At 36.7% G+C, this 14,995-nt stretch overlaps 1 protein-coding gene across 8 annotated transcripts in view; it reads left to right on the forward strand.

Moving 5' to 3' along the window:
* Positions 1-13,035, forward strand: part of SPAG9 (sperm associated antigen 9) — a 54,842-nt gene extending 41,807 nt beyond the window's left edge. For 4 of the 8 annotated variants that reach the window (XM_026046780.1, XM_026046781.1, XM_026046785.1 and 1 more), the window contains 13 exons: positions 220-391; positions 534-761; positions 1,014-1,206; positions 2,102-2,224; positions 2,790-2,870; positions 3,301-3,368; positions 4,582-4,730; positions 5,750-5,921; positions 6,634-6,747; positions 8,448-8,486; positions 9,351-9,527; positions 10,351-10,488; positions 11,531-13,035. In XM_026046780.1, coding sequence (XP_025902565.1) covers positions 220-391; positions 534-761; positions 1,014-1,206; positions 2,102-2,224; positions 2,790-2,870; positions 3,301-3,368; positions 4,582-4,730; positions 5,750-5,921; positions 6,634-6,747; positions 8,448-8,486; positions 9,351-9,527; positions 10,351-10,488; positions 11,531-11,646 — 1,770 coding nt within the window. In that variant the 3' untranslated portion in view covers positions 11,647-13,035. The remainder of the gene's footprint in view (positions 1-219; positions 392-533; positions 762-1,013; positions 1,207-2,101; positions 2,225-2,789; positions 2,871-3,300; positions 3,369-4,581; positions 4,731-5,749; positions 5,922-6,633; positions 6,748-8,447; positions 8,487-9,350; positions 9,528-10,350; positions 10,489-11,530) is intronic. The other 4 variants (XM_026046782.1, XM_026046783.1, XM_026046788.1 and 1 more) reach the window with 1 other exon arrangement.
* Positions 13,036-14,995: the final 1,960 nt, after the last annotated feature.

Genomic DNA, 14,995 nt, shown 5'->3' on the forward strand with positions numbered 1-14,995 from the left:
ATGCAAGTATGAAATAAGTTTAACTTCCAAATCCACTGAGAATAACTAAATAACTTTAGTTTTGTAATGGCATTGAAATTACATAATTGTGATAAGTTAAATATACTTCTGTAGATGATAATATAGGAACATATGAGATCAGTGGCAATATTATAATTTTCGTTCGCCTTCCACCTTCTTAATGTTGTTCACTTCTTTTCTGGCTTTATTCTCCTTTAGGACCAGCAGAAGGAGCTGAAACATCAGGAAGAATTATCCAGTCTAGTTTGGATCTGTACTAGCACACATTCTGCTACAAAAGTTATCATTATTGATGCTAATCAACCAGGAAATATTTTGGACAGTTTCATTGTTTGCAATTCTCATGTGCTTTGTATTGCCAGTGTACCAGGTAAGGACTCATGATATAAGCCTATAGGTATTCTGCATATTGTATCTCGAGTATTTTGGGGAGTTTGCTCAATGTGAAAGTGTAGTTTGAATTTAGGAGATAAAATCTCTTTATGCACACAAAATCATTTACTCCCTTTCAGGGGCTAGAGAAACAGACTATCCAGCAGGAGAAGAAGGGTCACAAGAAGCAGATCCCAGTCAAGTGGACAAGTCATCGTTGTGCGGAAGCATGACCAGCAACAGCTCTGCAGAAACTGATAGCCTATTAGGAGGAATAACAGTGGTTGGCTGTACTGCAGAGACCTATACAGGAGCACCTATAGTTCATGATGCAAACGGCAACTCATCTATGGCTGATAAACAGTCAGGTATGACAATCTTAGTGTGGGTGAGGCCTTTGTCACCTTTTGATGCCTGAATTTAAGTAATAGATGGCATTTTGTATTGCTGTTTTTTTTTTTTGTATTATTTTAGATGATGTATAAAATGCATATTGCAATTGTCTTATTATGGCAACTACTCAGTTAACTGTTAAAAGGATCAAGTTCTGGCTGTTTTAATTAAGAATGCTCTCCATAATTGTTAAAGCAGTTCAAGGTTTTTTTTGGTTTGTTGGATAGATATCGCAACTGAAAGTAATTCAGTAGATGAGAATATCCCAACAGCGGAAGAGGCAACAGAGGCGACAGAGGTCAACACTGGGGTAGAAGACACATCTGATACTTCACAAACTGGAGTCTACACAGAACACATCTTTACAGATCCTCTGGGAGTGCAGAATACAACAGAGAGCTCTCCAGTGTACCAGCCTAGGTACTTGGGCAATACTTATACCTTGAAAATGTATTTAAAGTGAAAAATGATATTTTCAAGAACACCACATAGAGGTGAAACTTTTATTTTCCAAAACACACCAACCACACCGTTTTTTATGAATCGATAAGGATGAAGTATATGTCAGGAGTCTTGGTATAAGACCCTCTGACCTTTCCTCTCAGGAAACATTTGAATATGTATGAGGAATATTTTGTCTTGGATTTGTCCCGAGTGCAGGCACCTCCAGCAGGGAGTAGTGAGTGTCTTAATTTGTCACTAAGACTGCTTCAGTGTAATTCATATGAAGACCTTATCTAGAAATGCCCATTTAAATTTCCCGTTTTGAAGTAAAAGTAAGTAGGAATCACAGTCCTTTCTCCTGATCAGTTGTTGAAATGTCTCCCTTTCTCCAAATAGTCAGGCCATAAGTATAAATGCAAGGGGGGAGCAGAAGCATAAAAATAATCCGTGTTTCCAATGAAAGCATATTTCAGCTCTTTAGACAGCTCCAGAATTTTAATTTTCATGTGAAGGCCAAAATACATTATTGAGAGGTCAGGGTATTACAGCCTTTTTTAAACATTTTCCCCCATCATGTGCTTCTAATGTGACTCCCTTCTGCCATTTCCAGAAATAGCAGTAATAATGATGGGGTTGAATGGAATGTAAACTTCCTTTTAGAAGTAAATGACCTCTGAAAAAAAATGAGGACTACTGAAGTTGTCACCTGCACTTTTGGTATACTTTTATGTATAGTTGTTGGTTTTTAAAAATCTTGGCACCTCAGAAGCAAATGTAGACATCAGCACCGATGACATTAATGTTAGGTTATCCTTGGAGTCATCTGAGCATTTCATTCACAGTACTTTACTTTTTTTTTCTCCTTCCTCAGCAGTGAATCAGAATTGTATAGGGATATTGCGCTTTTGCCGAATGAGCAAGATCTAGTGAGAGAAGAAGCACAGAAAATGAGTAGCCTTTTGCCGACCATGTGGCTTGGAGCGCAGAATGGATGGTAAGAAAATGCTAACCTTAGATTAGATTTCCTTGAAGAATTATTTTTAAACTTGCTTCTTGAGCCTACAGGCTAATAACTGTCTCAAGAGTCAAGATTAAGTGCAAGAAACCCTCAGAAGAGCCTAAACTTTGTACATCTGTCTGTTAATGAGATTTTATAACTCAAAGGAGGTATTGTAGGTAATTAGTAATCACAGTTTGACAAATGATCTCTGTCTCTGGAAGAGTTTTCCAAGTGAAAAAGCTAGTCTTGTCTGATAATTCTGTAACATTCTGTATTCAAAATTACCCTAGAAAAATATATTGCCCTTAAAGTAGACATATTTTTACAAAGGTGTCTGTAATGTTTTGGGCATCTGAAACCATTCTGCCTGCTCAGGTAGTTTGCTCTTTCTATAGCTTATTTATTTTTTTCTTCAGTGTAAGATGAACACTTGTTTTTCCTCTAACTGTGGATTTCAACTTAGGGCTCTTTGTTAGGTTTTTTTTTTTTTTTTTTTTTTAATCTCCTGTCTGATAGACCTTTTTGAGTGCTTTCAATCCCTCCTGATTTGTCTTTGCAGCTTGTATGTTCATTCGTCAGTGGCCCAGTGGAGGAAATGTGTTCATGCCATTAAACTTAAAGATTCTATTCTCAGTATTGTGTAAGTTCTGAAAGAATATCATGTAAATCATAGTGAACTTCTGTTTAAAAATTTGATTTATTTTTTCTAAAATATTTGTTATGGCAGTTGCCATAATTGCACGCATGTTCTTTGAAGGGCTTTGGAAAGTGTTTGGGGAGTAAGGAAAATGAGAGGAATCTTGTATCTGTTGAAAATACTATGATTCAAATCAAATTTCTTGGTAGCAGTATGCTCAAATATTTATGTAAGTTATTATTGTTTAGGTGTTATTACTAAAAATATTTAAACTACTTGAATTGGACTTAGAGCATTATTGTAGAAATCAAAGCACTAGAGTTAATATGAATATAAAAACTATGCTGAACTATTTAAAAAAGAAAATCTTGAAACTTTTATATTCAGACCTGTAATCTAATGGTGTGTACTTGTGCTTCCTTCCTTTTCCTAGACATGTAAAAGGAATAGTATTAGTTGCACTAGCTGATGGAACACTAGCAATATTTCACAGAGGAGTTGGTAAGCTTTCTATTGATCTTGAAAGAAGGAAGTTGTTACAGTGCTTATGAAAGAAATGTACAGTTTACAGTTTGGAAAATGTGTTCCCCAGTGGGCTTTTTAGAGACTGAGAAATCTTTCTTCTGTTGCACTTTTGAGTTCCATTTAAATATTTAACCAAGTATAGTACTTGGTAAGTTCAGACAAAATTGAAACACAGCAATTGGGAATTCGCTATTCCGTTCTTTCTCCTAGACAGAGAACTAGATTTTCTTACTTGGTACCACCACTATAGATTCTCGCTCTGAAGTTCCTGTAAGTTGCCTCAAGGCCCTACAGAGTGATTGGAATTCTTGATTATCAAGTTGATCAACTAGCTACTAGCTAATTTATACCCATCTCTATGTACCTCCGTAACCCCAATACAATTTTCTCTGCAAACTGCCCATCTAAGCCAGTTTCTTATGTCTTTTTTCCTGAAACATAATGGTTTTTGTTGCTTAGAACCTTGTATTTTTACTTAAACGATCAGAAATGTAAGACCTAAATACGTAATGCAAAACTACAAATATAGACTGAAATGCCCTAAAAGTGGCCTGTTTAACTGGACTGTGTAAAAGTCCGTTTTTGATTGTAGATCTACAGTGGAAGCTTTTCTTCTTTTCTTTTGTGTGTGGGGTGTTCGTTTATTTTTGTTCACTTTTTTCTTAATGGCATTTTTTGTCTTCCATAAAGTTCTGTAGCCCTTTAGCCCTTGTTAAAGCAGACTTCCTGATTTCAGAGTTGTGATCTTGACTTACTTGGTCCAGAGAGTGGATTAACCTGTGAGCTGCTTTAGTTGCTGCTTCAGAGTTTTTCTAAGCAATGTTGTTGCTAATGACCTTTGAGGAAAATGTGGGCTTATTCAGACTCCCACAGAAATTCCTGTGCTGTTCTGGTTCATTCCTTGAATTCCTTCATTTCCTAAGAAGAGAAAAAGAAGAGTAGGATATGTGAGCTAAACAGCAAAAACCCTGTTAATCTGCTTTCTTGTTGTTCATTGTGCACAGCAGTCTCTTGTTTTATTAGTGTTAGTAATTGTCTAAGACCAAGTGTCGACTTACCCAGGTTGTTACAACAGTCTTAAACTAGGCTGTTTTCAAACAAGGTTTAAAAAACTGGGTTTGTGGATTATTTGTAAGATAGAAACCTCTGTTTTGTTTTGTCTTTCCTTATTTTGCTCCTCTTTTTGAAGATGGCCAGTGGGATTTAACAAACTATCACCTGTTGGACCTGGGCCGGCCGCATCATTCTATAAGGTGCATGACAGTGGTACATGACAAAGTCTGGTGTGGCTACAGGAACAAAATCTACGTTGTTCAGCCAAAGGCCATGAAAATAGAGGCAAGCTCAACTGATTTTTTTTTTTAAAGTACAATTAAACTTCCTTATAGTTAAAGTTTATACTTAAACAGGCAACAAAACCAACTAGTTTGAAGAAATGCCATTGAAGAAATGCCATTAAAGATAAAATGATGCTTTCATTGATTTAGAAGAGTTTGAGAAATGATAGGACAGTAGTTGCAACCGTAGCTCTTAAATTCAGTACCTACTTACTCTATCACTGTGTTGTTCATCTATCTTTCTAGAATATCTCTACATATTTTAGAGGGTTTGAAGAGTTCAAAATATTGGATATATTTTTCCTCCAGAGAATATTTTGTTTCTGTAAAGGAGTTTAAGCTGGTATTTCTGCAGGTTTGCATGTATACATGACATCGCACAAGTGCCAAAAGTGGCCAAGGTTTCTGGAAACCCTTATCAGAAGTTAAAGTATTAATTTTGGCACTTGGTCTGAGATGTGGGCCTTTTAGAGGGTGAACGCTGAGCTTTTGAAAATATCAAGGACCTAATTCATATCAGGTCTGTTTAAGGAGAGAAGTTTATATATGGAAAACTGGGGAAACAGGGGAGTTGATTTCAACTGTCATCACTGTTGTGATGTTGGTGGTTAGCAGGCATTTTGCATTGGTGACTTTGTTTTTAAGGTAATAGTGGAAGGAGAAACAGCTCTTGATCATGTCTGTCTTGTGCTGTGCACTGAGGAGTTTTGCTGAGAAGGCTCAAGGTTAAAATGGAAACAAAAGTCAGAGCAGGCTGGAGTTGTAATGTAACTTGGAATGCAGTAGGAAACCATAGCTTTGTGATCATGCTCCAGGGCAGGGAATCAACACTTTTAGTGTTACTTTACCAGCATCATATGGTAATTGTAGCTAAATAAACACTGTATCTCCTAGATGTAGATGACTTGAGAAAACTGCCAGTATTGACAGCGTAAGAATGAAAGAGAAGCTCTCATTTTTCCCTTTTTCACTTCAGTTCCTAACCGAAAATCTGATTTTTTTTTTTTTTTCTTTTTTTAGAAGTCATTTGATGCTCACCCAAGAAGAGAAAGCCAAGTGAGACAGCTGGCATGGGTGGGTGATGGGGTATGGGTGTCTATTCGTTTGGACTCCACGCTGCGTCTCTATCATGCACACACGTATCAACATCTACAAGATGTGGACATTGAACCTTATGTAAGCAAAATGCTAGGTAAGTTAATAAGACTATTCACAGCATTCTTACACCTCTTGGTGGCTGGAGCTTTCTTTCTACTGATCAGGGAATTTGCATTGCAAGCAGAGAGGGAGGGTGGGTCCTGTGTGATGTAAAACTTGATTGTGGAATTAGAAGCCTAGGTCAGATCTGTAAAGTGTGCTGAGCTCAATGGATATTCTAATACAATTGGTTAATCCTAGCTGATGTTGACAATGTCCTTAAACTCAAAACTGATTAAAAATATGTTTGGGCAGAAGTTCAGAGACATGAAAATCTTTTTGTTACTGGACAGCTGCTTGGTTTTAATCCAAGAGTGGGAAGAATCCGTAACTTCCGTGGAAAAATTATCTTTACTTTTCCAAGAGAGTTTGAACACAAAATTGCTAATATGGTATTGTTCTGAAAACAAATAAGCTAGTATCATTGTTCTATTAATGTTTATTTAACAGGATTTTGAGAATCTACCTAAATACAAAAAAAGTATAGGTAATGTAGCCATTTGGAATCCATCAGACAAGTGCTTTAGCCTTAGGTTATCTTTCAAGTTAAAATGCACCTCAAAGAATATAGCCCTCCAGCTTGCTTCTGTTTGAGGTGGGAGGCTATTGCATGTCTGCATGGGTTGGGAGTTGAAGTTAGAATTCTTTTATGGAACTAAAATTCTTTTTTTGCTCACTTTTTGATGAAAAGCATCTTTTGTTTTTAGGTACTGGTAAACTGGGATTCTCGTTTGTGAGAATCACAGCTCTTATGGTGTCATGTAATCGTTTATGGGTAGGAACAGGAAATGGTGTCATCATCTCCATTCCATTAACAGAAAGTAAGTAAAACACAAATGAATAGCACTGTGCAATATTCTGTAGTCAGAAAAAGAAAATATTGAAGGTCATTCAGAGGCTTACTAATGCACAGAGAGCTTTACCACTAGATCTGAAGCTTTCAGGTATTGTAACAGAGATTGGTTCTGTGCATTGTGTAGCGTGTAATCTGTGTCCATGGTTACAATTTTGCGTGCAAAAGAGACCATCTTGAAAAGCTCCTTTGTTCAGAGTTTAATAGAGTTGATTTGACTTGAATAGAGGGAGACATTTCAAAGCCTTAGAGGTATTAAGAGGATTAGCATTAATGATATATCTCAAAGTTTATTGCTTGCAAGAGGAGACTTGTTTTCCAATTGATGTTATTGATGAGCACCAAAGTAGCTTTTCAGTTTGACTGAAGCAAGCTGATATTGCTGCTCGTGCAGCTTGCGTGGCTTTGGTTTTAAGAATTCGTCACAAAATAGGCATGAAGGACTAGAACAGCAGTATACCAGCTACTCTAGAGGATACGTTCAAAGCCATAGGAGTTGTAAACACATTCTTCAAATAGAGCACCTCAACCTGTGGTTAAAATTCCATTACTGGATAATCCAGGTATCTGCTTAGTAGAACTCAACTCGTACTGTAGGCTGAAACTACTGGGATGGGAGGGGAGAAGCAGCATTCTGACACGAGCAGTTGAACTTTGGGAGAAGGGAACAGTCCAGTGTTCACTAAGGGCAAAGCAAATTGAAAGTAGGTTAAGCCTGAGAACAGTGTTCATTAAAACAAAAATTATTTTTTTAACAAGTTATGTTTGAGATAAATGTAAAAGCACGTGGACTCGCATGGGTTCACAAAATGCAGCAATTTGGTAGTTCTGACTGTCTTAAGCAGTTAAAAACTGTAGGACAGCCTGATGGGTAAAATTTTAAAGTAATAGTAAAAACTCGTCATGTTGTATCTGCTTTTTTGAATAGCTCATGCATTCATTTTTTTCTCATATTGTTCCATTACATTGTCCATCCATTCAATGAATGTCTTTTTGCATTGCATAAGTGTATTTAAGGGAGGATAGACTTCCTGTCATGATTTTGAAATAATTGTCATGCTTTCAAAAATTATAGCTCTTATTTTGCATCAAACTTAGTTTAATGTTTCCAGAGGAGTTCGCTTTTTTCCAAAATAAGTAGCAAATACAAAAAAAAAAAAAAGAACCCTGTTAAACTTTACTTTTGTTAGTAGTTCATGAATCAGAACAACTATTTGTGAATTGGATCAGTTGTGGGTTTGAGAACCTGTGTTATAAATGTTTGTTTCAAAGGCGATTGTATATTGCATACTCTCAGTTCCCTGGGTCTCATCAGCAGGGCATCTTACAGGCACCTGGAAACATGAGGAGTTGTATAATATTTTCTTAGCCTCCTGCTAAGAAAAGAGAGAAAGGGGAAACTTTTGCTAATTAATGAATCTTTATAGTGGTACAGTACATGAAAGTGGCCCTGTTTTTCTTTATCCATTTTACACTCAAACTTTGATATCACGATGATGTTCTCTGTGACCTTTCATTGAATCTTCTGTAATTAAGTAACTGTTTTTAGGAGCTAAAATTGAGCTCTGTCTTATCAGAAACCAAAATTTGAGAGTGGTGGGTTCTCATTAATCCTTCTCCTCTACTGTCATACCTATCCATTTCCCCTTTCCTCCTTTCTCACTTTAGCTGTAATCCTCCACCAGGGACGTTTACTGAGGCTGAGGGGTAAGTGCAGATCCTGAACAAAAAACCTATTTTCAGGCTTCTAATAGCCACTTTGAGGCTGTTTCCCCACTCCTTATAGATTTACCCTTTGTATGTTCCTAAATGTTTTCCACTTGCAGTTACTGCATTGCAGCAGTTTTATGTTTGCTAAATGGCCACCAATCTGCTCAGCAGTTTAGTATCATCCTGTGTTGCAGCTGAACTTTCATACAGACTTTGTTTTTCTTCCAGCCAATGTGATACCATATCTTATAACTGTCATTAATCCACATCATTTACTGTCTTGTTATAAATCACTGTTTCTTTCACTACTTTGATAGTCTTTGGAATGGAGATGGCTTGTATGTCTAGCATGAGTACTTTCCTATTTTAATAGACTTTAAAACTTCTCAGTAAAAAAGACATGCAATTCTAATAGGGTAGCTCCTTCATGCCTACAGAGGGTTATTTTTAGAGTTTTGTTTTATTTTTTTGCAAGCAAGGGGATACCCTATAGTTAGTTGGAATAAAAATGCATTTATATGTTTAAGTACATTATGTACATTTTCACACTGAAACTTATTAGCAGTATTTTCTGTAAAGATTGTGTTTTCATAAATTATTTTTTCAAAAATAGGAGATTAAAACTTGATGTTTATGCTAGACTAATAAGAGTCCTGCTCCATTTTCTGAGGTACTTAAAATAACGAAGCATGCGATCTCTTTTTCTTTCCAGCTCTGTCTTGAATTGGCATTGCTGCCCTCCTGTTTCATTTTTATCTGAGTTGGCTTTAGCTTTTAGACGATATCATAAGGTTTCTTAACTAATAACTATTTCTGTAACTGATATTGTCAAGTAAAGAACCTTTTTTTCTTCTTTTGCAGCGAATAAAGCAGCAGCAGGTTCTGGAAACCGTCCAGGAAGTGTAATACGTGTATATGGAGATGAAAACAGTGACAAAGTGACCCCTGGAACATTCATACCATATTGCTCAATGGCACACGCACAGCTTTGCTTCCATGGGCACCGTGATGCTGTCAAATTCTTTGTCGCTGTACCTGGTGAGTTTTTTATTACCATTGCTGAAGTGATGTTCCTTTTCATCCTCCTTTGCTTGGCTCAACATAGTGTTTAGGTAAAGAAAGCAAGTAAAGAAATTGCATGTGCAGAACAACTTGTTATTCCTTGATTTGCAGCACTTCCCAGCTCATAAAAGCAACATTGTTCAATGATGTAAAAAAGGGGCTGGTCTAAAGGAAAGAAGTGCCTGACTTTTATCTGGGGAGAAGTACTTTGGTAATTGGGTATTGCTTTTGAGAAGATGGACAGCTGGTAATGAACATAAAAAATCAGATCTAAGAATCAAGAATCATGCAGGAAGGAAAAAAAATTGCTGATAGAGAAAGTCCCAAAGGAAAGGATCTTGATTGCAAAAGCTATGGATTTTCTAGAAGCTGCAGTGCTGGTAAAATACCTTCTCAGCACTTGTATGCAGTAGGTGTGCTGGCATGTGAACAACAGAAGCTTATTTTAGCTGACATGTGATGAATAATTTTAATTGCACAGCTCAAGTTTTTAGGTCTGTTTCAGTGTCATCGCCAGACTTGCATGTCTGTGGGAGTTTTAATGAGGTGCCTCATTCTATAATTCATTATTGAAGTGACCCAAGTTGATTTTTTCTCTTCTTAACAGAGAAGGAAGAGTCTGAGCATAGGCTACTTCTTGTCCCCTTGTGAAGAATTTCTCTAGAATCCAAAGCTGAGTGGTTGAGTGTATGATTAGGCAATAAATATGTAATTCTACAGCCCAAATACATGTGATATTTTCTATGTAATTGCTCTGAGACCATGGCATAAAAATGTATTTTGTATGTTTTTAATACAGGTCAGGTTGTTTCCCCGCAGAGTGGCGGTGGATCGGAGCTAGCAGGTGATAAACCAGCCCAAGAGTCCTTAAACCAGAGTCCCTTAAAATCAATGTTGGTGATAAGTGGTGGAGAGGGATATATTGACTTCAGAATGGGTAAGATTGTCTTTCAATTTTAACTAATTTTGACCTTTTATCTCAGTGTGCCCTCAGTTTTTCTCCTAATATAAAAGGGAAGTTTGTGGGTTCTGAGGGGTCAGCCCCAATGCTGTCATCCCTCAATAAAAAACAATTCCTACCCAACTGCAGCGGAGTTGCACAAGAGGTATGACTGGAGGCCCTTCTGTGCAATGCTGTAGTGAGGTATTAAAATATCTGAGGTTCTTCTAAGCAAGCTGGAATAACCGCATACCAGATGTCCTAGCAGCATGATGCAAAGGTGTGAACGTAAATGTGAGAGCACTGCTCAGCCATTACTTTGTAGATGCAGCAAACTGGTTCAAGAGCTAGGTCAGTCCATTTTGTTTTGATACCTCTGACCTCCAACATGGTCTAGCTAAAAGGTAGCCAAAATAGGACTGAACCTTTCTGAAGTTGTCAGTCAGCTCCTGTTTCATCTGGTTAAAGTGACTTGCTCCTGTCCCAACAAACTGCCTATGCAATGATGTTGTATGACTGTCTACGTGCCGTTTTGTTAGTGCTTAGTCTGTCACCTTCGAGTCGAGTTGGCTCATGGCACAAAGGGCTTGGACACAAAACTTCTATTCTCTTTGAACAGCAATAATGGAGCATAGGTTTAAAGTTGTCTTGTGCCAGTGTGTGCTAAGCTGAGAAGCTAGGATGCTAGGAAAATAAGGAAGAAAATATTTCATTCATCAAATAGATAAATGTTTCATTATCTTTATGTTCAATTACTGCTCATTATGCTCAAACAAGAACTGAAGGATATGACCAGGGTTCTGGTGAAATAAGTATGATACAAGTTCCAGACTGTAATGTATACAGTCAAGATAGCAAATGTGCTCTTCTATGAGCAGTTAAAAGAAAAGAGGGGAGGGGAAGAAGAGAAAAAAAAAAAAAAAAGGAAAAAAAAAACCCCTTTTGCAGGGTTTTTCTCATAAATCTAATACTCATTTATCTTTCTCTATTTAACATTATTTTCACTGTACGTGCCTGAATCAAAGCTTTTGTTTTTCAGGTGATGAAGGTGGAGAATCTGAACTCCTTGGAGAAGCTCTACAACTTGAACCTTCTGTAGCCAAAGCTGAGAGGAGTCACTTGATAGTGTGGCAAGTAATGTATGGCAGCGAGTGAGCCTGTAGGATGCAGCTGGAGACCTTAGGGGAGGGAGAGAAAAAAAAAAAAAAAACAAAGCTTCTGCATGTTTTTTTATTTCGTGAAACCTGTTTCACTACATGATGTTGAAGCATTTCTTTGCTGTTTAACTTTATATTGCAAATCTGTCATACCTTAAGTATACAGGAATTAGCTTGTGCTGTTTTACTGCACCCATGTTTCATGGAACAGTATAATGAAACCAGAACTTTCTCAAAATTGGTGTATACACCATAGTAAGCAATCCAGACATAGTTTTACTGTACCACAACAATCTAATGTAGTTCACTCTTTTCTTTTGATAGTCTTAACTTGACTTGAGCTTTATTACAACTGAGCTTCATTTATTGGTATAATGCATTGAGTAAAACAGCAAAGTTATTCCCGGAGTATTTCAAAATTGGCAAATTGGTATCAGATGAATTGTCAAGATTCATCCATATGTTCAGTGAGGGCTAGAGTAAACTGTAAATTTCAGCTTTTGTTTTCAAACCTGGAAAATTTTGCTTAGATAGTGTGTACAGTTCCATCTGTCACTTTCATCAAAAAGTCTGGGGGAAAGAGGGGATTGTATAGAAATTAAGATGACAATATTTAAATAAAATTTCATGTTTTGACTGCTAAACCTTAAAGCTTGAGAACTGCTGCCCTCAATGAGCAATTTGAGCATAGTATTCTCCTCTTTCCTGACGTGGATACGTGTGAACAGCTCAGTTTTCAAAGAGTGTTCTTAAGATGATTTAAATTGGAAGATAATTGTAAAATTCTTGAACAGGGGATACATCTTGTTCTCTTCTTGTCTTAAATCCTTATGTCTGAAGCACTAGAATGATCTTCTCTGCCTAGCTGGTCAAACTCATGAGGCACTACAGGTGTGAAGGTTACAGACCTCAATTAGAGCATGAGAAAAGACTGAGAGTGTACAGGGAAAAAAAAAAAAATGCATTCTGCCCAAGCGAGATTATGAAAACTTTAGTGCCAGATAATTAGGAATGAAGTGTATTTTTGTTTTTCAGTTGCATACCCCATTTAGGCAACAATAAAAATGAAATCATGTTTAGAGACAATGTTAGCAGATTACACTGAGTGCATAAATTGGTCAAAGTCAGGAGACTCTAATATCAGGCTGACATTCTTTCTACTCACCATCTATTTTCTTTTTTAACCATAAGGGTGAGTTGAAGACTGTCTTCCTTTTACACTGAATTTCCTACATTAGTATCAGAATTAAGTTAAGCACTTCACGGCTTCTGTTCTACAAAGTACTCTAACACCTAGATTTATTCTTTTATTTCATCTCTGGAAAGCAAAAATTTCAGGGGTTTTAATAACAATCTAGTATATACCGCCAAAAGACTGGGATTGTTCTATTCAGATTAGCAGAAAAATTAGTAATTTGATCATGTGAGAATTGAACTGTTTCAGCAAATTAAGTATAGAAACACTTTTTTAAAACTGCCTAAACATTTTTATGCAATAGGAGCAGTTCTGGTCTATCAGGCAAACATGTGTTTATATATTTTCTTAATTTTTTTAAATGAACACATTTAGCTGAGGTCTATTGTGTAAATATATATTTAGGCAGCTTTTTCAAATGCATATCATAGCTGATAAACCAGAAAATCTCCATTCAGGTCTATTGGTTAGATTTATATGTATAAATACTTTTTAAGCAACATATTTTGTACACAGCTGTTCCTCTCGTAAATATGTATTTAGGACATGAAGTATGTAGTAAAATCCTTATTAAAGATGTCTAATATCTTGGTAGTATTTTTCTCTTCAGAATGCCAAAAGTGATAAGAGCATGTTGTTCATAATTGCTTTCCAAATTCATCTTTAAGGCAACTCTTAAAGTGCTTTAATTTAAATATAGTCTGGGAATTTTTTAAAAATGATACAAGTATAGAAAGTAACTTAATGCTCATATAAGGACCTATCTAAAATTTATATGGACATGTATGCTGAACTTGAAGCACATCTGAATTAGCATATGAAATTGGATGCCTGAGAAAAATGCTGTCTAAACTTTAACTGTTGTGCAGAATCTTCACGAAGTGGTGCAGTTTCATTGCTTTTTCTGCCATCTGAAATTTATTGGCTCCATGGAAAACATGGTTTCCAAAGCTTTTACTCACTGGTTGATTGTCACATTCTCATGTTGTCAGAAAAAAAAAAGCGCACAATTCTTTCTTGGTTCTTGTATAGCATTTTAATCGTTATTATTGAGTTGTTTCTCTGAATGGCATCACTGCTGTCAAATAGAGCAGATGAATCTGGCGAGTGTATACCTGGTCTTTTGCCAAATGTGTTTGGTTCACTGTGCCATTTCAGTCACCTCAGTGGACCAACTTTTGCAAATTGTTCAGAGATGGTTCTTTCTGTGCAATAGCAGCACATACTAGGTGTAACTATGTCCCACTGTGGGGGAGATAAAAGGCAGGTGCACTTCTTTGTATTTCTCATTTTAAGACTTTATCCCCTTTCCTAAGGTTACAAGGGTCCCTATTCTCATCACAGCGCGCTGGGATTTAGAAATTCTCAATTTAAGGTCACTGGGAAATAAAGCATGTAAAAACCCCAGGCACTGAGATGACAATATAGTCCTAAAAACTCGGTCTCGAGAATGTGTTTATGCATACACTCATGTGATTAAACCATCGTATAAATAGGAACTAATCTCTTGATAGCTACAGCTTGTTAGTGATTTGGAAACATTTCGAGCACAAGAAATGCAGCACATTACTTGCCTGGGTAAGGGTGTTTGCATGGTAAGGTGAAATGCGTTGTATAAGCTGCTGCGTTGTTCTTTTCTTGTAAAGGTCTTCCTGAGTTGGATCAGATAGAGCTGGCAGAGCGTAGACACTTTATCATAGGCTGCCTTAGTAACAAACAAATGTTAAATCTGTTTTATTATACTAACTGTTCTAAAGAACGTGTGTCTCTTCAAATGCTGTGTAACTGAATATTTATTTCCATGTGAGTATTATAAAAGTTACCAAAGGATTAAACCTGATTTAGCACTCTTGTAAGCAACCCTGTTGAGGCAGGGTCTTGCAAAGGCCCTGGTCTGTAAAACAAGACACAGTCAACTCGAATACGATTCTTTATGGAAATGAAATAACAGGGTTATGCCATATTGTAACAACCTATGTTGCACCTCAAAGCATTTTTCTATACACTAAATGTCTCTCCCACCCTCTAACAAGATTAAGTTTCCTTTATTAATTTTGTTGATGCACACTTCTCAATCTTTTAAACATATATTTTAAACATTTTATGGTCTGTAATTTTGGAAAGTTTTTGTCTGTTGGACACTTTACGCTGA

Source organism: Nothoprocta perdicaria, unplaced genomic scaffold, assembly GCF_003342845.1.
Source record: "Nothoprocta perdicaria isolate Ctin4 unplaced genomic scaffold, notPer1 scaffold_46, whole genome shotgun sequence".
NCBI lineage: Eukaryota > Metazoa > Chordata > Aves > Tinamiformes > Tinamidae > Nothoprocta > Nothoprocta perdicaria.